Consider the following 26,306-nt stretch of genomic DNA (forward strand, 5'->3'; position numbering starts at 1 on the left):
GAGTGGTGTTTATCGGCCCAGTTGTGAAGGATTTTGTTTTCTTCTGAAAGGGCTTCCCATCAGTGAATTCCCTGTGTGGGGTTCTTGGCTGTGTAAGCTCAGACACTAGGTGGGTCAGTGCCCCAGAGTAGACGGGGTTCGGGGTGCTGACTCACACGAGCCCAGCTCACAAGTTCAAAGCGTAAAGTCAGCTGCAGGGTGAGAAATGTGACTTCCCCAGGACCAGATTTTCTACTCACTGGCCTGGGCTGTTCGCAGGCAGGCACCACCTTTTAAATTAGTAGATTGTATTCATCACCACTTCTATGTCTGCAGAACGAGTGAAAAGATAGTTCCCAGTGTCCCCCGTTTCAGTGTCTGGCCCAAGTACCTCATCCTTGGTGCCATTGCTGAGCTGACAGTGATGCTGTGTTGGGGGTTCAGCCTGCTGTTGGATGGCACTCCCCAGCTCTCACCTCACGCCCTCTTTCTGTCCCAGGAGCCAGGGTCCATGTAGTTGTCTCCTGCTCCTCTCGTTGTGGCGTTTCTCAGACTCTTTTGTCTGGTTTCTAACATTTTGTGGTGGATCGAGTGAACTCCCATTGTTTTGAGCTGGTTTTGAGGAGGTTTTTACAGCTGTGTTACAGGATACACTCCTCTGCTGCTTTTCTCAGAAGACTTCCATAGCCTGTGTGTGTGCGCGCGCGCGTGTGAAATGTATATAGACAAAGGGTACCATGTTAACTCTTGTAAGTGTCCAATTCAGGGGCATAGACGCTCACTGTGTTGTACCATCAGAACACCGCCTCCATTTCCAACAGTTTTCCTTCAGCTCCAAGTAGAAACTCTGTTCCCCGGAAGTTGGGAGCCCTGGTGGTTAAGCACACCACAGCAGCTAGCCAGAAGGTCAGAGGTTCGAATCCACCAGTCACCTGTTGGCCTGCTGTGGAGTGAAAAGTTAAAAATAAAAGAGGCAGGAGGAGATAGCTTGAGAAGGCTGGTGGAGAGGGGAGAGTGCGAGGCCTGACTGTCCCCCTGAGGTGACAGCTCTCCAGCAGGAGGAGGCTTATTTGTGGAGGAGCTCAGATGTGGGGGCATTGCCTGGTGTAACCCATGGAAACACAGCAGAGTTGCCTGAAGTGCCGTGGAAGAATCCCTGTGTGGGCCAGAGCCCGTGGCAGCCCAGTTTGTCTGGTCCGTCAGTGAGGAGCTGCGCGGGGTAGGCATAGAGAGCCCAGGCGTGGTGTGGAGAGCTGGGAAAGGACAGGGCACCCAGGGACTTCAGGGGAATGCTAGCCCTGGGCCAGGCCCTGGCCTTCCTGGGGCTTCCAGTTGGCCCAGCATAGCCATTGCTGGCCCTGTGACTCCAGGCCCAGAGAAGTTCAATGACCCTGCCCATCTGCACAGAGCAAGGAAGGAGTCGCAGGTTGAGTTCTCTACAGAAACAAAACCCGTGAAGCGCGTAGATGTGTGTGTACATGTGTAGCCTTAACTGTACCTTTGACTCACGCAAGTGGGAGAAAGACAGGCGGTCTGCTTCCATACAGACCGGTGACTTCGGAAACTCTACGGAGCAGTTCGTTCTGCCGGACGGGGTCGCTGTGAGTCCGGATCCACTCGAAGACGGCTGTGGGAGCAGTCTCCTTTGTGACCTGCCCCAATCGTAGCCCTCACCCTAGACGTTGCCACACTCTGGTGTGCTTCCTTCTAGAAAATACACTGGCAGGCGGGAGCGGATGTGAGCACTCTGCATTTTTAGTGTGGTGTTGGCAGCGTGGTCTAGTGTTTGGCTGTTAACTGAAAAGTCCGAGGTTTGAACCCTCCAGTCTCCCTGTGGGAGAAAGAGGAGGCAGCCTGTTCCTGTGCCTTCAAAACCCTGTGGGCTGGTTCTATTCGGTCCGAGAGGCTTGCTGTGAGTGTGAATGGATTGGACAGTAGTGTTTGGGTGTTAAGGGTTTTTTTCCTGCCCAAACACACATCTGGTGGTGTCACTCCTGCTGAAAACTTTCAGAACCCTCCCACCAGCTCCGCCCCTCTAGCCGGTGCTCAGTCAGCCACCACTACAGAGACCACCCTGTCCCTCCTGACTTCCCCAGAGAGGGAATTCCACCTGTGTGTCTAGTCTGGTAGCCACCTCCAGGGTGAACCCTAGGGATGGCCGATAACCAGCTCCAGTCACAGAAGGCATGGGCAGAAGGACAGGCCAACCAGGAGTCTCTGTTTGAAGCCTCAGCTGACTCTCCTCCCCTCCCCAGGCCTGCAGGCTGGGCTACCTGGCCTTCCTCTAATTTACAAAGCTTTCTTCTGGCCAGATTCCAGAGTATGGCCTGCCCCAGCCCACTGCCCTCGGGCTGCCTTTGATGCACACACCCGGTGGCTTTGTCTGCGGGTCAGAGCAGACCAGAGCCCCATCAGGCTTTCAGGGGTTGGTTTTTCAGGAGAAGATCTCCCTCCAGGCCTTTCTACTGAGGGCCTCGGACTTTTCAGTTAACACATGAGGGGGTCACCATTTGTGCCACTGGAGGGGCTGGAAGGCAAGCATATCTGGTGAGCTGTTCAAATCCCAGGTCAACGTGGTCTCCCCAAGGAACCCCGGAAGAATTACTCAGAGGCTGTTCTGGTCTTGGAATGAATAGTCACTCCACTAAAGTGACTAACGAAAAGCCACAGGTCTTCCTTAATGACACACCTTACTCTGTTTATAAATCTAGCATATCTCTGCAGTGGCTTTTCAGGGCACTCTGCTTAATGTTTGGCCTTATGGCCAAAGTTGTTATTAACTCCATTTATTTATTTATTTTTGAATAAGAAGGTTCATCAATGGCAAACTTTTAATTCACATATCCATATAGATTCCACTCAATCCTCACATATCTGACCTTTGTTTGTTTAAAATTTCTGTTTCTGCCACATCTTGAATTCATCTTTAACATAATAAACACAGGGGGAAATCTTTCTAGCACCTATTAAATAGCCCTGTTTGCACATTCCTAAAACCTGTCTCCACATTTCCTTCTGTATTCTTGTAACCATAGACTTAACTACAGAACAAGCAGGTCTAATAATTCTAAGAGGTCTTGTTTGATTAAATGTTAAATAAATTAACAGAATATAAAGAAATATAGGTAGAGAAAACAACCAAACTCAATTCATAAAAGCCAGATAGGAAAGGATGGAATTGCCCTTGTGGGTTTCTGGGACTGCATTCCTTATCAGAGAAGAAAATTTCATCTTTTTCCATGAAGCCCCTGGTGATTAACTCCTTTTAAACAAGCGGTTCTCACTCTGTGGGTCGCGACCCCTTTGGGGTTGGAACGACTCTTTCACAGGGGTCACCCGATTCATAACAGTAGCGGAATTAGTTATAAAGTAGCAACAAATATAATTTTATGGTTGGGGGTGGTCACCACAATATGAGGAACTGTATTAAAGGGTCTCGGCATTAGGAAGGTTGAGAACCACTGTTTTAAACCTAAACCGTGTTGAATTTTCATACATTTAGTTTCACTGTTAACTTCTTTAGTTATCTGGTTGACAGGCAAATCTTTTTCCAGGACTTAAGTAGTTCTTGTGAACCTAGTGCAAATCTTTAAGTTCTAATCAGTGCTCTACTATGATTTAGAAACCAAATAGAACTTCACTTTACAATCACAAGTCTAAATCAACTATACATTTAAAATTAGAATCACAAATTTTAAAAATGTTAGCGACTCTTAATACATCAGGTCCTTTTAAACATTCTACATTCCTTAGTGAGAAGATGCATCTTTTCCCTGGGGACCTTCAGAATTCAATCTAGACAGGCTGAGGCCCATCCTTTCCAACCAGGCCCCATGATGAGGAGCATGGGGACCGCGTAGCCCCCGTTCCTGGGCAAAGTCTGTCTGCCACTCCCTCCTCCCTTCCCATGGGAGTTTGCAGCCCGCAGGCTGCCAGCTGACTGCCACCATTGCATTCCGGTGACTCTTAGAGACTTCAGTGCCATCTCATGAAATTCTCCAGCTGCCAAGGCTTTGTCTGACTCTTCCATTTCTTAGCCTAAAATGAAAGCCCCTCCTCACCCAGGGCCTGTCTCTGGAGTCACCAGGGTGTGCAGGTTGGAACCCATTGCTCCAAGCTTACACACAATCAGGGTGGTCCCATGTGTGTGTATGCCTGTCATTGTCCACTCTGACTCCCAGAGACCCTATAGGACAGAGTTGGTCGCCCCACAGGGGTTTCATCCCGATCTATGGAACAAGTAAAGCAAAGAGTGCTTTTGTGTAGGAGGCTGGCTTGTGGAGTGGGGTGCCTTTGGGCACTTAATTGGGTAGTTGGACTTGCTGACCCATGCCAGTGGAGCTGGGTGCCTTTGGGCTGAGGCTTGCTGAAGGGAGGTGCCTCTGGGCACTTAAGTCAGGGAGCTGGGTTAGCTGACCCACAGAGATTAAGCTGAATGCCTGTGGCTCATAGCAGAGTGGTATGCCCTTTGGGCATTTAGTAGCATGCTGGACAGAATTTTGTAACGTGTCCTGATAAACAACTCAACCCTGAGCATATCTTGCTGGCATGCTGCTTGTTAACTTGTTAATTTTTTAATCATGGATTTTGTTTGTGAGTTCTGTATAGCCATTGCAATGGCGGTTAGAACCCAGAGAGGTCAAGTAGAGAACACCAGGGAAGGCTACAGCTTTACGGGGAATGCTGACAATGGACCAGTATGCAACCTGGTGATATACAGAGAAAGAACTGACGTTGTCACGCGCTTCATTTTACTTGGATCTGCAGTGCCCGGGGGAATAATGGCTGAGAGATCAAACGAGGCATTGTATCATGCATACCTACTGCACGAGACTCAACCGTGTTCAAAGAGCAAAGATGTCACTTTGGAGATGATGGGGTCCAGGAAATGGGCCCCTGGGGCCCGCCCGGCAGGCTCAGGGTCCCATTCCATCAGGGTCTCATTCATCTATGGTGATCCTGATCAGACCACTCAGTGGTGGTAGCTAGGCACTAGCTAGTTCTTCTCAGGGTCTAAGGGTAGTTGAGGTCCTGGCTTCCTGCAGGCACCCACAGTTTACCTGTTTCTTCCCTGAGCTTTTGAGTTCTTCTTTCTCCTCTGGCCCTGATGAGTAGCGAGACCGGCAGTTGTATCCTAGATGGCCACTCTTGTGAGACCCTGGACACGCTTCACTTCCCTTGAGACTATGATCCTAAGCCTTTAAACCTAGAAAATCAGCCTCAGAAGGTTTTCTGGTGATGTCTGGGGAACATCTGTGGAAGTGTTTACAACGAAGCCTATACATATCTGTATATACACAAACGTGTAGCCACTTTTACCCGTTCTCACATTCGCATTCGAGACCTTCCCATAGAACCTGCAGGTGCATCTGGCCTTGTTCAGTCAGCGCAGTTTCTAAGGTCCCAGGTTGTAGTAGTATGTGTCAGAACTGCATTCCATTGTATGTGTACAGACTATTCCATTGTGCGCGCAGGGCTCCTTTTGCTCAGTTTGCTTTGGCTGCTGTGGCTGTGCCGCTTGGGAAGCCCGTGCAGCTTCAGCACATGCCCACCCTTCCCTGCCCTGCTTTGCAGTATCCCTGTGCACACGCTGTTTGACAGCTGCCCAGACGGCAGCGGCATCCGAGCCATAGCTATCACCCACGACGCCAAGTATCTGGCCACCATCTCAGACGGCAGTGTCCAGGTAATAATGGGCCCCGGGCCCTTGACCGGCAGGCCGATAATCTTGTCTGGGTATCCCTGTGTGCAGCAGCTCCATCCACACAGGCTGCATGGCACCTACCATGTTCTCGGGGTGCAGGGTGGGGTGCTCATGGGACTTTGCCTGTCGGTGAGCTGAAGCTAGCAGTCAAGGCGGGAGGTGCCTCAGCGGCCTTCAGGGGCAGCTTGTTGCCCTCTGTGTGCCACCACTTACAGAAAATTTGCATCTGGAAGTGGACCTTGGCCGTGGAGACACCTGCATGCATGCTGGAACTTAACAAGGACTACGGTGTCCAGGTGAGTGTCCACTGAGACCAGGCCAGAGCCTGCTGGCTCTTTCAGTGGGTTGTTGTTGGGGAGGGGGAGGGGGCGCATCCGTGGTGCTTTTCCTAGGCATTTTCACATTCCGGATCTCTCCTCCGAGCCCTCCTTATGCATAAGATCCTGCCGTGTTTCATACCCACGTCGTCCCACACAAGCCAAGCAAGTGTGCTAGGAAGGAGACAGTCCTCACTGAGAATAGGAGGGACTTCGAAAGGGTCATAGAAAATGGAATGACGAGCTAATGGGATTTTTCCACCACCTTTTCAAAGTACCCTTGTATCTGTGAAATCATGAACTCATTTGTCTGGAAATCCCCTAGCTAGCCGGTCTTTGTGAGTCTAGAGGATGCTCTTCACGGCCTCCCACCTCATCAGTAGCCCGAGTTATGTAGGGGTGTTGTTATGGTCCTCAGTTTGCTTGAGGTGACTGGATATTGATGTCAACTTGGTTTCCCAGGTCCCCATGCTTACTGTTCCCCTTCATCCCCTCCATGCAGCACACATTGTTGAGTGCCTACTATGTGCCCGGCACTCTAAGTACACAACCTGGCTCCCCAGGGACAAGAACTCAATAAGGCACATACCGTTATGTCTGCCTTTTCTCCTTCTGCAACCCCCTCCCGGCTCCCTGTTACCTCATTACCTACAGCTTTATTCTGCTGCGGCCATCAGGAGCCACACGAGGCATTCCAAATCCATTAACATGAGAGACACAGACAGGTCAGTTCCTCCGCTCCAGCCACATTTCAAGTGCTCAGTAGCCACAGATGGCTGATGACCACCATACTCCACAGCACTCTGCGAGAGCCTTTCCAGTGCCTGCCGAGACCCAAGCACCCTGACCCTGGTGCACCCCCTAAGTGCAGCTGGAGGAAAGGACTCCCAACCGAGCCAGTTCACCTGTCTTGCAATTCAGTCATCCATTTCAAACGAGCTCTTGGCACAGCCCGGCCATTCTGGGTGGCTCACTTTTCCTTTCCAGAGACAGCAGACTGCTCCTTGCTCCTCCCTCTTGCTCTCAGCCTGTGACTTCCGTCCCACTGAGCAAGTGAGAGCAGGGGATACGGATGCCCGCCTACCTCTCTTCCCAAGCCCCATCCTACATCAGCCTCACCTGCCTCTCCTCTCCAGGTGCAATGAAGGGCTGGGCTCTAATGACGACTGAACTGCATTCCCTCAAGGTCAGCGGTTCTCAACATGTGGGTCGAGACCCCTTTGGGGCTCAAACGACCCTTTCACAGGGGTCGCCCAATTCATCACAGTAGCAAAATGACAGTGATGAGGTAGCCACGAAAATAATGTTATGGTTGGGGGGTCACCACCACACAAGGGATTGTATGAAAGGGTGGCGGCATCAGGAAGGTCCTCTCCTGCGCCCACCGACCCGCATGCCCGCCTCTGCTGGACCGGGCGTCCCTCTGGTCAGCATGCACATGGGCGCCCAAGAGCTCCCTGTGGCCACAGCTCCTTGCGCTTCTGGTGTCACGCTTCTGGTGTCACATCTCGGGTGGCTTTCGTGACTCCTCCTTCTAGTGACTATTCTTTTTTTTGAAAGAAATGTTGGATTTTCTTCTATTTTCAGTGTGTAATAAGACATGTGCAAAATGTGCCCATTTTGAAGATGAAAAGCGAATGTACCTGGGTACTTAACACCTGGACCAAGAAATAGAGCGTCACCCACATCCTAGATGCTCTTTCTCCCGCCCTCCCAGTTCCTCCTGACAGCCAACCACTACCCCACACGCGGGGCTAATCCTCCCCTTGCATCTCTGTCTGCTTCTCCTCAGTGATGTGTGCGGCCCTCGGTACCGTCTGACTTCGTTGTCCCTAGTGCTTACCTTTGTAAATCTGGGTTCCTAGTATTTGTTCTGCATTGTTTCTTCTTAGATTCATCTGCATGGATTCCTGAGCAGCACCTCATTAACTTTCCCTGTGGTATAACTTAATTGTTCTGAGTCGAACACAGCTTACTTATCCAGCCTACTACTGGTGGTCAGAAAGGTGGTCCAGTGGGGAAACCCTCAGCTCCTTCAACTCCTCACCCAAGGGGTGGTGGTTTGGACCCACCAGCTGCTCCACGGGGGAAAGACGTGGCCGTCTGCTTCCGTAAACCCCGTGGGATGGGCGGTTCTACTCAGTCCTCAGAATCAACTAAAAGGCATCCGTTTAAAAACAAAAGGAAAAGTTTTTGTTTTTTTTCTTGATGGATACTGTGCTTCTTTTCACCTGGCTTCTACCAAGTGAGCCCCCGCCCCTGTGACTTCTCCGAAAGTCTGCCTGCCCTGCTTACCGGGCCCCCCAAAGCCAGTGCACTCTGATTCTCAGCCATTTTCCCACATATGTCTGCATGCCCATGTGCATATGGTTGGTTTTTTTAAAATTCTGTGCTCTGGGGTTTCTTGACGTGGGATGTGGTTGCCTTCCTTACTTCGAGGCAATTCTCAGGGCTACTGGTTCCCCCAGGTATTGATGAAAGCACCCTCCGGGCATGTGGTGGTGCTGATACCAGGCACAGACGCTGGCACTGGTGCTCTGCAGTCCTGCGGTGGGGCAGCAATAAATAGGCCAGGCGTCGAATGTGCAAGGGGGGGAGCAGCAGCTAGAAGGGGGCCCAAAGGAGCTTTTCTCCAGTGACTCCCTCCCTGCTGCTCCCTGTACCTTTCACACAGGCTACCACCCACTTCCCACATGCCCACCATTTCCAGACACACGCACTCGTCTCCCCAGGGACTGCTCCCTCCTGGTGCTCGTTCAGTTTCTACCTTTCCTGTTTCCCTTGCTCCCATCCTCCGCTGCAGAGTTGCATTTTGGGAAGGGTGCCAGCAGCCCATGCCAGTACAGCATCTTGGCAGGAACCAGACTCCTCTCCCGATATTTTGTGTTCAATCCAAGAGACCCCTGTGGCCCTGCCATCTTTAGGAATGCACACACAGTAGTCTTTGTCCCAAAGGACCAAGACTAAGGGCTATTGCTCTTAGGGAATTCCAGTTTACAGACGCTGGATAGGGAAAACTAAACAGGGAATAACCCTGGGGCTTTTACCTTTAACAACCAGCATTCAAATTATATTCCTATTGCTTACCCGATGCCATGTCTTTTTTGTTACATTCCTACTCAGTAGATGACTCCCATCACACATGTGCTGCAATCTGAATATTCGACCGAGCCAGAGAGAACGCCGATGATGTAATACTTTTGCGTCCTTTGTATTCCAGAGCTACCTTACTTTTAATCCAACGAACAATAAAGAGTTGGTGAGCAACAGCAAAACACAGGCCGTGTATTATTTCTGGGTAAGTCCCAGCATCCCTTTGCGTGTTGAGCGTAGGTACAAGTATTTGCTCCTCCATTGAGTAAAGATGTTTTGCTAATGTAACCATGCAGAGTAAAACCTGCAGGAGCCAGCACCTGGGTAAGGCAGAAACCTGTCAGAGAAGGAAAATTCAGGTATTTTCCAGTTAGTAGAGAGCCGAGCCCTGATGGTATGGTGGTTCCACATTGGTCTGTTACAATGTGAAGTCACCAGTCACCCCCCAGAGAAAGATGAGGCTCTCTGCTCTCGTAAAGATTTGCAGTCTTGGAAATCCACTGGGGCAGTTGTACCCTGCCCTTTAGGATTGCCACGAGTCAGAATTGACTTGATGGCAATGAATTTGGTTGTGTTTGTTTGTTTGTTTGTTTATTTGTTTAGAGAGCATTAGACCGCACCCTGTCAAATGCAGAAAACTTTAGAGACCTGGAAAAACCCAGCTGGCTCTTTTGAGTTCTGACTCTCACGGGTTTCACTGCAACAGTGTGCGACTTAGGAAGCCAGGAGTGGATATGGAGACATTCTTAACTTCACCATTATTATCGTCTCAGTGGAAGTTAGCATATTAAGTTGAAGTAGACGATCTCAATAAAAAATTTACAGCGTTTAAGGAAGGGGGCAAATATCTATCTGGACGCACTTGACAGGTTTAAAATGTAGGGCTTGGGGGGGTCTCGGGCTTTGTTCTCTTTTAGAAAGACATGAGCAACCCAACCAGTCAGGAGCAGGGACAGCAAGGTCAGGAGACTCTGGAAAGACAGACACTGACGCTGTGGGGTCCAGGGACATTTATCCCTCCAGGCGCTCAGGCTCGTAGAGCCCTACGCAGAAGCATGGTTACCGTTTAAGGTTGCTGTCACCTGTGGCATTTTTAGAGAGTGTGCTCTTCTTGGACGGGGATGTTCCCAAGGCCGCGGGCCCTCCTGTAGAAACTGCCGGGCTCCGGCCCGGTTCCACGCCCTTAGCTTTGATCGTGTCGCTGCTGTGGCTCCTCTTTGGGAGATCGAGTCCCTTTGGAGCGGTAATGGCGTTCTCTCCTCTTCCAGCACGAGGAGAAGAATGTACTCGCGCACAGTGCCCCGCTCCTAACGGAAAAAGTGAGTTCATCAGCTGCACTTTCCTACTTCAGATTCCGTAGAGATGAGAGACTTGTGTGTAAGCTAAGGTGACCACACGTCCCGCTTTTTAACAATCTTTCCTGCATCCCGTGGCGTTTTTAAAAAGTCCCGATTTTTGGAAAGAATGCACGACAAGCTAGGGTATACGGTTTTCGGCTGCCATGTGGCTATTTCGCCAGGATATGAGTTTTATCAGTGGTGTCCCGCTTTTGTCCTGCTTTACCAATGTTAAAATCTGGTCACCTTAGTGTAAGCTCAGTTGGACGGCCTGGTGGCACCATTGTTAAAGCCTCAGGCTGCTCCCACCACCAAACAACTACACAATGCATGACCAAACAGTGCGCAATTACCCAACACGCAACCACAGAGCACACTACACAAGGCAAAACTATCCAGTGCACAACTACAGAACACACAACTACACAACACAGCCACACAGTACATAACTACACAACAGAAAACTACACTACATAACTACACAGCACATAACCACACAGTGCACAACTACACAATGCACAACACCACACAGTACACAGCTGCACAACACACAACTACACAATGCACCATTATGCACGCACCCCACAACACGCACAACACCACGTGCAACTACATGACGCATGACTACAAAAGGCACAACAGGGTCAGTAGTTCTACCCCACCAGCCAGTCCTTGGGAGAAAGCTGAGGCTGTGTGCTCCCATTAAGATTTACAGCCTCAGAAAGCGGAGGGAGCAGGTTTTCCCTGCCCTGCAAGGCTAGGTTTCGAATCAACTCTCCGGCTGTGAGTTTTTTGTCCTGAGTGTCTTTTCTCCTGTATTCCAGTAAAATGTTGAGATGATAACTGTGCACCTTCTGCGTGCTACCACCAGTAACTCATCGCTCTCTTGAAATGCAGACATTCAACAAGCTTGTGGGAAAGTTCAGCCAGTCCGTCTTCCACCTGAATCTCACCCAGATCCTCTCAGCCACTATGGAGGGCAAGCTAGTTGTCTGGGACATCCACCGGCCCCCCCCATCTGCCACCACCTTCCTGGGCTTTCCCTACATCAAACCCTGTAAACTGGTTCACCTGCAGAAGGAAGGCATCACTGTGCTCACCACCGTGGACAGGTAATCAGCTTAATTAACAAGTCGCTGTTGTGGAGCAGAAAAGGGCCCTTGGCCGTGTGCAGAGACTAGGAACGCTGGTTTTGCTCCTAGGAGGAGCAGGAGTCCTGGTGGTGAGGTTAAAGCTCTCTGTGGCAAACAAGGAAGCCGGCCGGTACAGCCCACCAGCTGTTGGTCAGGAGAAAGATGGGATGTCCCTGCTTCCCTAAACACTTACCACCTTGTGAACCCTCTGGGGCACTTCTACTCTGCCCCATGGGCCCATCATGAGTCACATTTGGCTTGATGGCGGCCACGGCCTCGGGTTTGAAGGAGAAGCACTGGGAAGGAGGACGAAGATGGAGATAGAGACGCCGTTTGTGGTCCCGTTGATACTGGTTGGGTTTTAAAACAAACCTTGGGCCCGTGTTACTTTGTGTAGAAATTGCTGTGTTAGTAACTGACGTCTCTCTCCCCACACCGCTCCCCTCGCACTAATAGCTGTACTTCCTTTGTACCCTTGTATTCTAAGTTGGAAACATAACTTGAATTGCTATATTGCCCCCTGCCCCCCCCATTACAAAATAAAGTTTACCATTTATGAAAAGGTCAGAGTATAACCGCTCATAACCCAATTGTGGTGACCTCAGTTCCAGTTCGTGAGGCCTCCCCACAGTGTGTGTCCTGCAGGTTTCCAGCAGCCAATCCCCAGGCCTGCCTTCGGAGACACCCCTGGGTAGACTTCAGCCTCCAAGCCCTTGCTTGACCACGGAGCATACATGAACTGCTTGTTCCTGCCAGGCACTCCACTGAGCCCCTCACCACCCAGAGACTTGCCACCTCCAGCTTGCCACCGATGGCACAGGCACGGCAATGCTCTCCATCTCAGGGGTTCCACGGGGGTAGGGAGGTGGTGATTGGACACAGCACTTCGCCACCTACTTGAGTGTTGAGAGGTTCTTCAACGTGGTGGGGACTTGTCCACATGGCCAGCGTCACTGGGCTCACTTCCCATTTTCCGAACGCAGTGGTGTGGATTTGCAAAGAGAAATGCAGATTCTCACCCCATTCTGAGATGCAGGAGGACAGAAGCAGAATAACAATTAGCTAAAAGCCGCTGCCGTGGAGTTGATTCTAACTCACAGTGACCCTAGATGACAGAGTAGAACTGCCCCAGAGGGTTTCTGAGACTGTAACTTTTTACAGGAGTGAAAAGCCTCATCTCTGCCCCACGGGCAGCTGGTAGTTTCAAACGGCTGACCATGTGGTTAGTAGCCCATCGCGTAACCTTCCAGGCCACCGGGGCTAAATACTGGGAAGCCCAGATGATACACACATTGTGCTGCTACCCACAAGGTCAGCAGCTCAATCCCACTAGCTTCTCTTAGGTAGAAAGATGAGTTTATCACTCTTGTAAAGCTTTACAGCCTCAGAAACCCTAGGGATTAAGTCAAAATCAACTTTATGGCAGTGGGTTTTTAAAATACTCTCAACCTGCACTGCCACTTCTCTCCAGTAGAGGCAGTGTAAGATGTGTTCTAGAATTGCTCTGTTCACTTGCCTTGTTTAATCAGGAGACGGTGTGTTTAATCAAGCTACAGTTATATGAAAGAACTCATCCCCGTCCTCCTCCTCGGGAAAAGAATCATGTCAGATTCTTAAAAAACGGGCCCATTTAGGAGGGACCCGAGCCCTGGAGACAAAGGTGCCTGTGCCCTGCTGGCTACAGTTTCACAGCCCTTCCAGCACCACTGTTCAAGCCTCGGCCTGGTGAGCAAGAGCCATAGTGAGCCTGGTCTCAGGTCATCTGGGTTCCCTGCAGGGCAGCCAGGTAGACGTCTGTCCCTTACAATGTTTGGGACATACTCATACCACAAAGGAGCCATGGTGGCACAGTGGTTAAAGAGCCTGTCTGCAACCGGAAAGGTCGGTGGGTTGAATCCACCAGTTATGCTGCCAGAGAAAGGTGTGGCTGTCTGCTGTTGTAAGGATATCACCACCATCATCACCAGCCACTGCCTTTGGGTCAATTTGGACTCAGAACATCCTGGAGGACAGAGGAGAACGGCTCCCTAGGGTCCGAGACTGTACATCTTTACAGGAGCAGACAGCCTCATCTTTCTTCCGCGGAGCAGCTGGTGGGTTTGAACCGCTGACAAGTGTTAACCTACTTCACCACCAGGACTCTTTCTGTAAGGGTTATGCCCTGGGAAACTCAACAAGCAGTTCTACTCTATCCCAGCTGGAATCACCGATCCAGCAGCTGCGGATTGGGGTTTCAATGACAAGATTACTTGGTGTTTACCTGAAATTCAGTGTTTTCATTCCCAGAAGCTGGCAACTCCAGGCTTTGAGCAAAGGTCTCTGTGAGCCTGAGACGGTCCATGTCAAAAGCTTGGGGAGCGGTCCGCCAGCTGGCGCAGGGCTGGCATTGTGGCAGCATCCCCTCCATGGGGGTTTCCACTTCTGCTGGTGAACAGCCCTCTGCTTTTCTCCATTTCAGCTACATTGTCATCGGTGACATCAAGGGGAACATTAAGTTCTACGACCGTTCCCTGTCCATTGCCAACTGGTACAGCCACTTAAAACTGAGCGCCATACGGACACTGTCCTTCTCCAAGACCCCTGCCCCTACTTCTGCTGAAAAATCCAGCTACCCCCAAGATTCCACCTTAAAAGGTGACCTTTTCATCATGAGGTGAGTTGCTAGCAAGTCTTGTGTTGGGGTGATTGGGTGATTGCTGATGCCACTTTTTAATTGTGGGCAGGAACATGCCTGCCTTGTTCCTGTGCTCCAGGGCAGAGCCTGATCTGGTCCTCCCACCCCACCCCCACCCAGCTTTCCCATGGGCTGACCTTTTCCAGGGGTCATTTCGACAAGTTGTTGTTGTTAGGTGCCATCAAATTGGTTCCGACCCACATCGACCCTCTGCACAACAGAGTGAAACATTACCCAGTCCTTTGCCATCCTCATCATTTCCCCCTGCTAGAGCCCATTGTTGTAGCTATTGTGTCAGTCCATCTGATCGAGCACCAAGCATGATGTCCTTCTCCATGGAATGGTCTCTCATGACCACATGTCCAAAGTATGTGAGAGAAAGGCTCATTCTCCTTGCGTCTAAGGAGCACTCTGGCCACACTTCTTCCAAGACAGAGTGGTTGGTTTTTTGGCAGTCCACGATACTGTCAGTGTTCTTCTCCGGCGCCACAGTTCAAAAGTATCACTTCTTCTCCAGTCTTCCTTACTCAGTGACCAACTTTCACTTGTATATGAGGGATTTGAGAGCCCCATGGCTTGTGTCAGGCTCACCTTAGCCCTCAAAGCAACATGCTCTAAAGAGGTCTTGTGCAGCAGATATACCTAAAGCAACACTTTTTTATCTCCTGATTGCTGCTTCCGTGCGCATTGATGGTGGATCCAAGCAAGACACCATTCTCGAGAACTTCTACTTATTCTCCATTTAGCTTGTGAACTATTGGTCCTGTTATGAGAATATTGGTTTTCTTTCTATTGACTTGTAATCCAAACGGAAAGCTGCAATCCTCAATCCTCATCAGCAAGTACTTCAAGTCCTCCTCACTTTCAGCAAGTAAGGTTGTGTCATCTGCATATCAAAGGTTGTTAATAAGCCCTCCTCCAATCCTAATGCCACATTCTTCTTCATATACTCCAATTTCTCTGATGACTTGCTCAGCATATAGGTAGTAGTTACATAATCTGGTGTCAATTTGAAACTATTAAGAGCGAAGGGGTGGAGTTTAGCCTATCAATCAGGTCACAGCTTAACCTCCTGTGGAGGCATGAAGGAGATAAATAGCTCACTAGAGGCCAGACACCCTCTCTCTCTGCTTTGTCTCTATGCGAGACATTCCTGTTGACAAGCCACATAGAGCCAGAGGCCTGGAGCTGGAGGAGCCACATGGAGACCTCTGCCAGCGCTGAGATGCTTCCACTGCCACTGGATCCACAATACTTTCCACCCACTGGCCTGTGATCTTCCTGCATTCAGCATCATTGCATGTGTTGTGTGAGTCTGAAGAGGACTTTATAGATTGATATCGGACATATAGGCTAATATATGATCTGGACTGGGTTGGGATGTTTTCTTAATACATAATCACTCTTTGATGTAAAGTTCTCTATTACACACATAAGAGTGTCTCTGGATTTGTTTCTCTAGTCAACTCAGACTAACATACAGGTTGAGTAAGTCTGGTGAGGATACAACCCTGACACACACCTTTCCTGATTTCAAACTATGCACTCTTCCCTCTTCTGTTTGCACAACTGCCTCTTGATCTATGTTCAAGATCCACATGAGCACAATGAAATGTTCTGGAATTCCCATTCTTCTCAAGGCTAATCACAGTTAGTTATAAGCTACACAATAGAATGCGTTTGCATAGTCAATGAAACACAAGAAAACATCTTCCTGGTATTGTCTGCTTTGTGCCAAGATCCATCTGACATCAGCAGCGATATCCCTTGTGTCACATCCTCTTCTGAATCCAGCCTGAACCTCTGGCAGCTCCCTGTCAGTGCACTGCTGAAACTGTGGCTGAATGATCTCCCACTAATTTTACTTGCATGTGAGAGTAATGATAGCGTTCTATAATGTAAGCTTTCTGCTCGGTCTCCTTTCTTTGGATACAAATATGGATCTCTTCCAGTCCGTTGGCCCAGTACCTGCCTTCCCAAGGTCCTGGCGTGGACGAGTGAGTGCTTCTGGTGCTCCACCGGCTTGTTGAAACACTTCAGTTGGTGTTTCCGTCAATTCCTAGAGCCTTGCTTTCGGCGGATACTTTCAGTGCAGCTTGTACTGCTTCCATCAGCACCGTCGGTTCTTGCTCAGATGCTGCCTCCTGAAATGGTGGGATGACAAGTGGTTCTTTTCGGCACAGTGACTGCGTATTCTTTCTATCTTCTTTTGATGCTTCCCACATCCATCAATAGGTTGTCTACAGTGTCTTTAAAGATTGTGAGGCTTGAATTTTGTCTTGAGTTCTTTGAGTTCAAGAAATGTTGAGCATGCGCTTTCCTTTTGGTTTTCTAGCGCTAGGTCTTAGCACATTTCACTAGAATGTTTTCCTCTGTCTTCTCGAGCTGCCCTTTGAAGTTTTCTGTTCAGCTCTCTGGCTTCGTCATTTCTCCCATTTGCCTGAGCTGCTATTACCAGAGCTACAGGTTGTTGTGTTCCCAAAATAAAGATTTACTTCTGGGGGGTACAGAATGGGGGTTTTGCATAGAGAAACTTTATTAAGAGTCTCCTGGGAGAGAGAGAGAGAGACCATCTACCAGTCTGCATGACTGGTTTTCTGGTGCTTCTCTCTGCCCACTCACATGAAACCAGGCTTTCAGATTTTCAAGGGGAAGAGACTAGAATTTTCCAGTCTCTTCAAGGGGAATATCCCAATTCTGCCAGGGATAGCAAGAGCTTCTGGGATATAGTCTAAGGTGACCAGATTTTAACATTGGTAAAGCGGGACACCGTTGATAAAGCTCATATCCTGGCGAAATAGCCACATGGCAGCCGAAAACCGTCTACCCTAGCTTGTCGTGCATTCTTTCAAAACATCTGGACTTTTTTAAAACGCTGCGGGACGTGGGAAAAATTGTTAAAAATTGGACTGTCCCACCAAAAGCGGGACGTCTGGTCACCTTAATATAGTCCCAAGATATTGCAGGGATTCTGTGCATGCTAAGTCCAAATCTCCGCCCTCGCTCCTATGCCTTACCGCACTGTAAGAGCAAGTTTCAGAGTCTCTGGACGTTCACGCTGATCTTTTCCTTCTTCCTTGTCTTTGTAATGACCTTTTGCTTTCTTCGTGAAGGTTGTTCTTGATGGCCTCCTATAGCTCATCAGGTCTTTGTCAGTGGTGTTCAATGCAGCAAATCTGTGTTTGAGATATTCTTGAAATTCAGGTGGGATGGATTCAAGGTTGTTTTTCTTGTTTTAATTTTCTTCAGCTTTGACCTGAATTTACACGTGAGCAATTGGTGGCCTGTTCCACAGGCAGCCACTGGTGTGGTTTAGCTCCATCATCCCACAGATGTAGTCAGTCTGATTTCTGAGTATTCCAACTGAAGAAGTCCATGTTCGGTGACTGTTTGTGTTGTTGAAAAAAGATGTTTGCTATGAGGAAGTCTTGCAAAATTTCACCATGTGGTCGCCGGCTTCGTTTCTATCACCAAGACACTATTTTCCAACTACCGTTCCTTCCTCTTTGTTTCTAGCTTTTGCATTTTAATTGCCTGTAATTATCAATGCATCTTGGTTGCATGCTTGATCGATTTCAGGCTGAAGATGTTGGTAGAATTCTTTGATTTCTTTAGCACGATCTCTCATGTTTGATGCATAAATTTGAGTAATGGTTATAGTCATTGAATTTCCGTGAAGGTGAATATATAGAATCCTATCACAGACAGCATTGTATTTCAAGATAGGTCCCGAAATGTTCTTTTTGACAACGAAAGCAATGCTGTTTCAAGTCAATTAGACATTATTGAAATGCCAGGACTCAAGAAGCCATGATGCTGTTTTAGAACGGTGGGGCTGGCAAAGACCACGGAAAGCATCGTGGACGGGCAGCATAATGAGCCAAATGTATCTTGGAAGAAGCACAGCCAACATGCTCCTTAGAAGCGAGGATGGCGAGACTTCATCCCACGTATTTGGGAGGGTGCCCACAGGTCATCAGGGAAGGGTCATCCCTGGAGCAGGCCATCATGCTTGGTGAAGGCAAGTGTCTGCGATAAAGAGGGAGACCCTCCATGATATGGGTGTGCACAGCGACTGTAACAGTGGGCTCAGACAGCACCACGCTGCTCATGAGGATGGCACAGGACCAGGGAGTGTTTTTTTCGGTTGTATGTGAAATGGCCCTGAACAACACACCCTTTCATAGTAGTAATAGCGCCTGGGAGCTGGCAGCCTTTGTCCCTGCGGATCGGCCTGCGCGCTGTCTAGAGCCCCTGCCTGAGGGTGCCCGCCTTCTCTGACAGCGCAGCAGAGAAGACACTTGATCACTGGCAGCCGTCTGCGAGTCTGCTTAATTGCCCTTGCAATATTTACAGGCACATCTGTAAGTGTGCACCCTGCTCCGTATTTGCATATACAAATGAACATTTGCATGCGCAGATTAGCTAATTGTACAACCGACTGTCCATCTGCATACTTAATGACTCCATTTCCATGTAGAAATGGTGGTGGGCTTTTTCACTTGCAAATGGAGGCGGTGGGGTACGGGTGGTGTATTTTTGGAGCCGCTGGGTTAATAATGTCACTAAATTACAGATGACAGAGGCGGCTGGTGGGCCATTAGAAGCAGAAGGGCTGTTGTACCCTGATGCAGCCTGGTCTCTCCCCGGCAAACAGGAACTTTATCATCTCCACGTCTGATGCCACGGTGTACCACCTCACGGCAGACGGCACCAAACTGGAGAAGTTGTTCGTGGAGCCAAAGGACGCCGTCTACGCCGTCTCCTGCCACCCCTACCAGCCCCTCCTGGCCATCGGGAGCCTCTGTGGGATGATCAAAGTGTGGGATTATGAGGCCAAAACCTACCTCTTCAGCAGGGTCTTTGAGAAGGGCCTGGGCATCCAGAGTCTGAACTACAACCCGGAAGGTGGTTTCATTGTGTCAGCCTGCCCCAGGTTCCAAATTTGGGACACCTATCCCCTTCCCTTGGGGGCTCCCCTGCCCATGGATGTCCTCAAACTCGGAGGTTTTCCCCGACTAAGCAGTTCTACTCTGTCCTGTAAGGTCACTGTGGGTCAGAATTCCCTTGATGATGGTGGATTCGAAGCTGTCCCCATGATCAATGGCAACAGATGGCACTGCTGGGATCCATAGGGTTTCTACTGGCAGATTTTGGAAGTCGACTGCCAGGCCTTTCTTCCTATTCTGTCTCAGCCTGGAAGCCTGTCTGGTATCATAGCAACACATGAAGGCCTCCCTCCCCAACTCAACAAGAGTGGTCTCTCTCCAAATCCCAGAGGGCCCCGTCTGAGCCAGTCGTTGCTCAGCACCTAACAGGTCCTGGCACCCTGACTGACAAAAGCCCCACTTTCACTGTCTCCTGGCTTCCTATTTCAGGAGCCATCCTCGGAGCTGGCTTCACACAGGGGACAGTTTACATTCTCGACGCCATGTCCTTAGAGAATGCAACCAAGGAGCCTTTCCGATACTCCCGAAGCAGCGTGACTCACATAAGCTTCTCCCATGACTCCGAGTACATGGCCACTGCGGTAGGTGCTCCCAGCCCAGGGGCCTAGCAGCTTCCCCCAAAACCAAGAGGAGGGAGTAAGAGGGACTACCAATGGGAGGAGTGTTCTTTCTTTTTTTAAATTTATGAACTGGAGAATAGTCCCGCTTACACAGTGCTCTCACTTGACCTCACTCCAGCAGTGCTGAATTGTGTTACAAACGGGTGGTGAGTGGCAACCCTGGATCCAGCAAGGCAGTCAGCACCATGTTCCCATCAGCCCATGCTCCTCAGTGGGTCTGAGGGGTAGGGTGTAGGTTTCACTCAGCCATGTCCACGCAAGTTGTTTCTTTGTTGTTGTTGCTTTTCAAGTGGCTTCATCCTTCCCGATGCACGCACTGCCTCATCCTTTCGGTTCCAGTTGTTCCACATCCACCGATCCGGCCCCTCTCGTCTTCATCTTAAAGTCACTCTTAACCATTTGATCTCCAACGGACGCTTGAACAAACAAACAAACAAACAAACAAGCTTTGGTTTGGGGACTGGGAGCGGAAGTTGGCAGAGCAGCTCCGTTTCATCGATTCGTACACGTCTCGCTGATGATGACGTCCCATGTCCCACTCCCTTCCCGCGTTTCTCATATCCATTCCTCCTCCTTCCCTCACCCTTCTTAACTTTGTCTGGAGGTCCGTGCTGCCCTTTGGATCCCAAGCGCCGGGGGGTTCGTGGGTGTGTCTGCCTCACTCGCTGCGGAGACCTGTCTGCTGTTCGGCTCAACATTGAGCCACAAGGATGAATGTTCTTTCAGAGCAGTTAGTCGTGGCCTCTGGGCCCAGCCTAGTTCTTCTAGTCGCAGGATCGTGGATACTGTTGTTTAGAAGGCCTGTTGGCACATTGCACTGACTGTTTCCGCGTGTCTTCAGTCTCCATCTGACGGGAAGAGACCAGTAGTTGCATCTTACGTAGCCACGTGGGAGTTTTTAAGGTGTCTCTGTGAGTTGCGTGGTGCCACTTGACTCTGTTCCTCGGGCTGTGGTCCTGAGCTGCCAGGTCCAGCGACTCATCACCTCAAGGCGTTGGTTATGTCTGCGAGGTTTTCATAACGGTGCCCCCTGTGGGTTCGACCCCACCTGGAGATGCTCACAGCATATGTAAACACCCATAGAGAAATAGCCCACAGAGAGGTGTGCCCACATCCTCCCTTTCAGACCTAGTCAGCCTGCCTGTCTAGCTGGGCATCTGCTTGTGGTGAGGTTGTGTAACTAACAGTATTGACCTCCACTGAACTCTTAGGTTCCTCCCAGCGGGTCCCTAGCTAGACGGTGGTTTAAAGGAGCGTGGGATTCACGGGCAGTCTGTTACTCGGCTGGAAGGTGACCTCGGGTTGTTTTGTTCAAGGTTTAATGAGAACCTCAGGGGGGTCCTCCAATCTTAACCAGTCCAATAAGCCTTCATGATTTTGTTCTTTCTGATTTGAAGTGTGAGTTTCTGTTCCCGCAGTTTCCGCCATTCTATCAGGGCCCACACATCGTGGACATGACACTTTTAGAGGCCCAAACCACCCCTCACTCTTCCATCTGAGGACCCAGCACCTGCATCCAGGTCCCTTCAGGTGTCCTCCCCAACTCTTGGACCCCTGCCCCGTTCTTGTGCTACTTCATTTCACTAGGGCACCCTTTCTCAACCTTCCTCATGCCGCGGCCCTTAAATACAGTGCCTCATGTGGTGACCCCCCCCAACCGTAAAATAATTTTCGATGCTACTTCATCATGTCATTTTGCTACTGTGATGAATCAGGTGACCCCTGTGAAAGGGTCGTTTGACCCCCAAAGGGGTCATGACCCACAGGTTGAGAACCGCTGCACTAGGGAAAGGGAAGGGAGGGGAGGCAGAAACAATCCAGGTTCTTGGCTTTCTACAGAGAATGCACTGGTGACCAGAGGTGCCAGTGGTGACCAGTGGCACACTCCGCCCCACTTCCTTTGTACGTTGTCTCCTTTGAACCTGGGTTTGCTCATCTGCAAAATGGGCGTGCTTTTCCGACTTGTTGCAATGGACGGAAAGTTTTTATAAGCTCCTCTGAAAGCAAATAATACAGGAAACAATGGCAGGTGTTTAAGTCTGAAGGAGATCCTGGGGAGTAACTGCCTGCCCTCTGCCCCCTCAGGATGTCCGTTTCACCGTCTCGCTCTACCGGGTGGTCGTCAAGGAGGGCCTGAGGGTCTGGGAGTACTTGGCCAGACTTCGTTCGCATCGCAAAAGCATCTGCAGCCTCCTGTTTGGGGTGCACCTGGACAGCAACGAGCCCCGGCTGCTGAGCCTCGGGAGAGACCGGCTCTTGGTGAGACTTGCTGCGCTCGCTTAGACCCCCAGCACCCCCCACGGGACCTGACCATCTGGTCTCTTACGGGGGCTGGCGCTCAGCTCAAGCCCGGGTCCTAAGTGAGTGGGGAGGTTCCTGGGGCAAGGAGGTGGTGGTCCTCACAGTGTGGACCCCCGCTCCCCCAGCTGCTCCGTGTGCGTGTGGGAAGGCAGCGCCCACTGCCACTGTCATACCAGAACCACCCTGCTCCCTGATGTAAAAGCTCGTTGAGGATGTGGGGCAAAAGGGACAGGCAGGACAGTGGTTCTGGAAGACAGTGTGAGAAACACACACATCTTCATCAGCAGTCTCACAGTCCATCGTCCATCAAGTGCTCTCTCGCTCCTCCTTTCCTCCCCTTCTTCCTTCCTGTCTTCCACCCACCCACCCACCCATCCTGTCTGTCCATTCATGCCATTCCTCCATCTCATCTATCACCCTTCCATCCATCCCTGTATCCATACACCTTATCTAGCCAGCCATCCATCAATACCATGGGGTACTCCCCCCACAATGGAATTTTCCCTCCCAAAAGCTATGCACTTAAGACATTTGTCAAATCTGCGATTCCATTCTTTTTCTTTTTTTTTTTCCATTCTTGGAAATATTTTTCAAACTCATCTGTTTGGATGGCTGACAGCACTTCCCTCGTTTTTTCTTCACCTCTTCTACATAGTCAAATCGCTATCCTTTCATGTCCCTCTGCATTCGTGGAAACAAAAAGAAGTCCCATGGAGCGAAGTCAGGCGCATAGGGCAAGAGAGGCATGTTTTTTTTAGCCAAACACTGGCACACTGAGATGGCTGTGTGAACAGGTGCATTATCATGGTGGCAAAATTAGTCCTCTGTCTGCCACAATCAAGCCTTTTTCGTTCCACACTGTGATACAATCTTTTCAGAACCTTTAAATAGAGAGCTTGTTTAGCAGTCTGACCTGGTAGAACAAACTCAAAATAAGTAGACATTTCACCTTTTTTGAAACGAGAAAACCTCGTACACTTGAGTTTTTCCCATAGTGCTGTCCTTGTAAGCTGTGTTCAACATCACAACACTTTCTGTGGCATTTTTCCCGAGCAGGAAACAAAATTTCACAGCTATCATAAAATACAAGGTTGAAGTGAAACTGCTTTACGAAAAATTCACTGTGAGCAGAGAGAACCTTCCCAGGTGACGTCACTGGATGCACTAACTCAGAGCGAGTTGCTCAATGCTTGCCTAGCAGGAAAAATGCATACTATGAAAGCTCTACTCTGCCCAGCACAATTCTGGTTCTGGGGTGGTACCCCTCATAAACCTTATCAATAAATTCATCCACCACCTATCTTAGCTATCCATCCATTCATCTACCTATCTTACCTAATGGCCCATTTATGCATCCTTCCATCTTTTCTACCCATCTTACACACGTATCCATCCACTCTCCCTTTCTTTCATCCACCCAGTTTAACATCTGTCCATCCACCCACCCATCTATGCACATGTCCAACTGTCCTTCCTTCCATCCATTCGTTCTAGTGTGACCATTCAAACATCCCTGTGATGCTTTGTGTAGCCATCAGTGCTGAGAGAAGGGTTCCCAAGCAAGTGGCCCATGTCTCAGTCAAACAAGCTCTGAGTTCAGGGTCCAGAGTCAGTTGGGCCTAAATGGGGCATCTTGCTCTAACAGCCTGGGGCGATGTGACAGGAAAGATCATGCAGGTCTTCTCAAGGCTCCTCTGCAGGGAGTCATGAGGGAAGTGGTGAGCTGCCTCAGCCAGCTCCCAGTGAGTGAGCGAGCGAGCCCCCAGCAGGGGAGCCCCGGCAAGGGTGCTTGGTTGGCCTGGCATGTATTTCACTCCGCTTCCTTCTGGCCCCTCCACAGATCGAGTACAATCTCCCCAAGACCTACAAAGACCACCTGGAAGTCCTGGACATTCACCGCACTGACCAGGGCAGCCACCCCACCTGTATGGTCTGGTACCCGCCGCTCACCAAGGAGCTCTTCCTGCTGATCTGCAACAGCAGCTACAAAGTGATGCTCTTCAACTCCACCACGAAAATGTGCCGGTGAGCCACTCCAGCCGGCCTCTGCACTTGCCGAGGCCCAGATCCTGGCAATAGTGTCCCCCACCACCACTCGGCTGGAAGCCCCACAGGCAGGATGCAGCCCTGGGCCCTGGCTCCCGAGCTGGCACTGTCCCAGAGCCCAGGGGCTGGCACTTGCAGGACCCTTGTCCTCGAGTGCTCCCAAGAACTCATCTGTCCCAGGAGTGGGCGGAAAGACAGATGTTTTCACCCGAGGACTACCCATTGTTTGAGGTTTCTCTTTGGCGGCTCTCAAAGGCCGTTTCATTGGCTCATTCACTAAATATTTACCATTAGCCCGCATGGCAGCCAAGTGCTGTCCCAGATGCTGGAGACAGGGATGAGGACACAGCAGTGTGTCACCTGCTCACGGTGGGGCCGACATCTCGGGAGCCAGCATGCAGTAGATGCATGAACAGTGGGTGTGTGGTCACTGGCCTCTGTGACACAATGGGTCAGGATGACAGGGCAGGGAGTCCCTGGGCAGAGGGATGCTTATTTTTATTTTCGTATTTTATACCATCCACTGTCTCCCTTCACCCACGTTTCTGTTGCCCTGGGGGGGTGAGGGGGGAATGTTGTGTTTAGTTGGTGCTATACTGCACCCCGGCTGGCTCATCCCTGCCTTGTGACCCTTCTGTGAGGGGGTGTCCAACTGTGTACAGATGGGGTTTGGGTCTCCATTCTGAACCCCTCATTTGCTTCAAAATGGCTGGTTGTTTTGGGGTCTTCTGATGCTTGTTACTTGATCCCGTTGACACCTCGTGATCACACAGGCTGGTGTGCTTCTTCCATATGGGCTTTGTTGCTTCCCTGCTAGAGGGCTGCTTGTTTAACTTCAAGGCCTTAAAACCTCAGATGCTATATCTTGTAATAGCCAGCACAGTCAGCTTTCTTCACCACATTTGCACCCAGTTTGTCTTCAGCGATGGTGTCAGGAAGGGGAGCATCACAAAATGCTGGTTATTAGAACAAAGTGTTCTTGTGTTGAGGGAGTACTTGAGTAGAGGCCCAATGTCCATCTGCTACCTTAATACTTAGCCTATAAATATATGTACATAGGGTGACCGGACACTGGGAGCCAAGGTGCAAGGCAGACTCAGGCCTTGGTCAGAGAGGAAGATGGCTTAGCAGGTTGGGCACGGTGGGGAGGCCAACAGGGTTTGCTGATGAGGGGTAGTCAGAGAATGGAGGGACCTTGGCTGAGGAGGAGCACCAGGTGGAGATGGATTTGAGAGGGACCATCTCCGAGTCATCATGTTTGGCAAAGGGGGAGGGCAGCGAAAAAGAGGAAGGCCTTCCAGTTGGATGGATGGACACCGTGGCTGCAACAGTGGGCTCAAGCCTAGAGGGGCAGTTTTGAGGACAGCGCAGGACCGGGCAGTGTTTCCTTCTGTTGTGCCCAAGGGTTGGAACTGACTCGATGGCCCTTGACAGCCACAGTGTCCCCGAGCCAGAATGTGGACAAGTTAGGCTGATGTGGTGCCTGGGGCTCTGGGGGAGGCTGGGCCAAGGTCCAGAGTGGGTAGCTGTGGACAACCAAGATAGGAGAGGATTCCAGAGGGGAAGGTGGGGAGCAGGGAGGTTGAAGGACCAAGCCAGGCAGCAGCTCCTCTGTTCTGAAATCATCCCTCGGCTGAGTCTGGCCTCTGTACGCATGGCCTGGGTCTCCGGAGGTTGCTCCTCACGATTCCTAGTGGCATCCCTGCTCCAAGTGCCCTAGCTCATTATCCCATTTCGCCACCACCAGAGGACCAAGCAGAGAGCCAGGCCCGAGGCAGGACTCAGGCCAGCTCTGTCCAACTCTGGGCAGCCTTGGGCCCGCCTGCAGCCCTGGCTCTTGGATCCACACTGGCCCTGAGCTTTTGTCAGTGCCTCTTGAGCATGGTGGAGGGAGAGGAGGCAGATGCTAGCGTTGACTCTGGCTCGTAGAAGAAAGAGGGACCTGGCCAGCAGTGGCTGGCTGGTACTCCGGGAAGGTCCTTCTCTGAAGTGCTTTCTCCCTCTCGCTGCCACTGAGTGGACGCTGACTCACAGTGACCCTGTAGGACAGGGTAGAACTGCCCCTGTGGGTTTCCGAGATTGTAACTCTTGATGGGACTAGAAAGCCTCATCTTTCTCCACCAGACAAGCTAGGTCTTCCAAGGAGGGGCTCA

At 50.4% G+C, this 26,306-nt stretch overlaps 1 protein-coding gene across 1 annotated transcript in view; it reads left to right on the plus strand.

Annotated features, from left to right (window-relative positions):
• CFAP251 (cilia and flagella associated protein 251) overlaps nucleotides 1–26,306 on the plus strand; it is a 50,376-nt gene that overhangs the window by 13,539 nt on the left and 10,531 nt on the right. The window contains exons 5-14 of the mRNA XM_045296719.1: nucleotides 5,554–5,665; nucleotides 5,899–5,979; nucleotides 9,221–9,298; nucleotides 10,362–10,412; nucleotides 11,328–11,542; nucleotides 14,022–14,216; nucleotides 18,895–19,145; nucleotides 19,616–19,767; nucleotides 21,892–22,065; nucleotides 23,948–24,132. Coding sequence (XP_045152654.1) covers nucleotides 5,554–5,665; nucleotides 5,899–5,979; nucleotides 9,221–9,298; nucleotides 10,362–10,412; nucleotides 11,328–11,542; nucleotides 14,022–14,216; nucleotides 18,895–19,145; nucleotides 19,616–19,767; nucleotides 21,892–22,065; nucleotides 23,948–24,132 — 1,494 coding nt within the window. The remainder of the gene's footprint in view (nucleotides 1–5,553; nucleotides 5,666–5,898; nucleotides 5,980–9,220; nucleotides 9,299–10,361; nucleotides 10,413–11,327; nucleotides 11,543–14,021; nucleotides 14,217–18,894; nucleotides 19,146–19,615; nucleotides 19,768–21,891; nucleotides 22,066–23,947; nucleotides 24,133–26,306) is intronic.

This window comes from Echinops telfairi, unplaced genomic scaffold (genome assembly GCF_000313985.2).
Source record: "Echinops telfairi isolate 266 unplaced genomic scaffold, ASM31398v2 ScPeMD7_7412;HRSCAF=8450, whole genome shotgun sequence".
Lineage (NCBI taxonomy): Eukaryota > Metazoa > Chordata > Mammalia > Afrosoricida > Tenrecidae > Echinops > Echinops telfairi.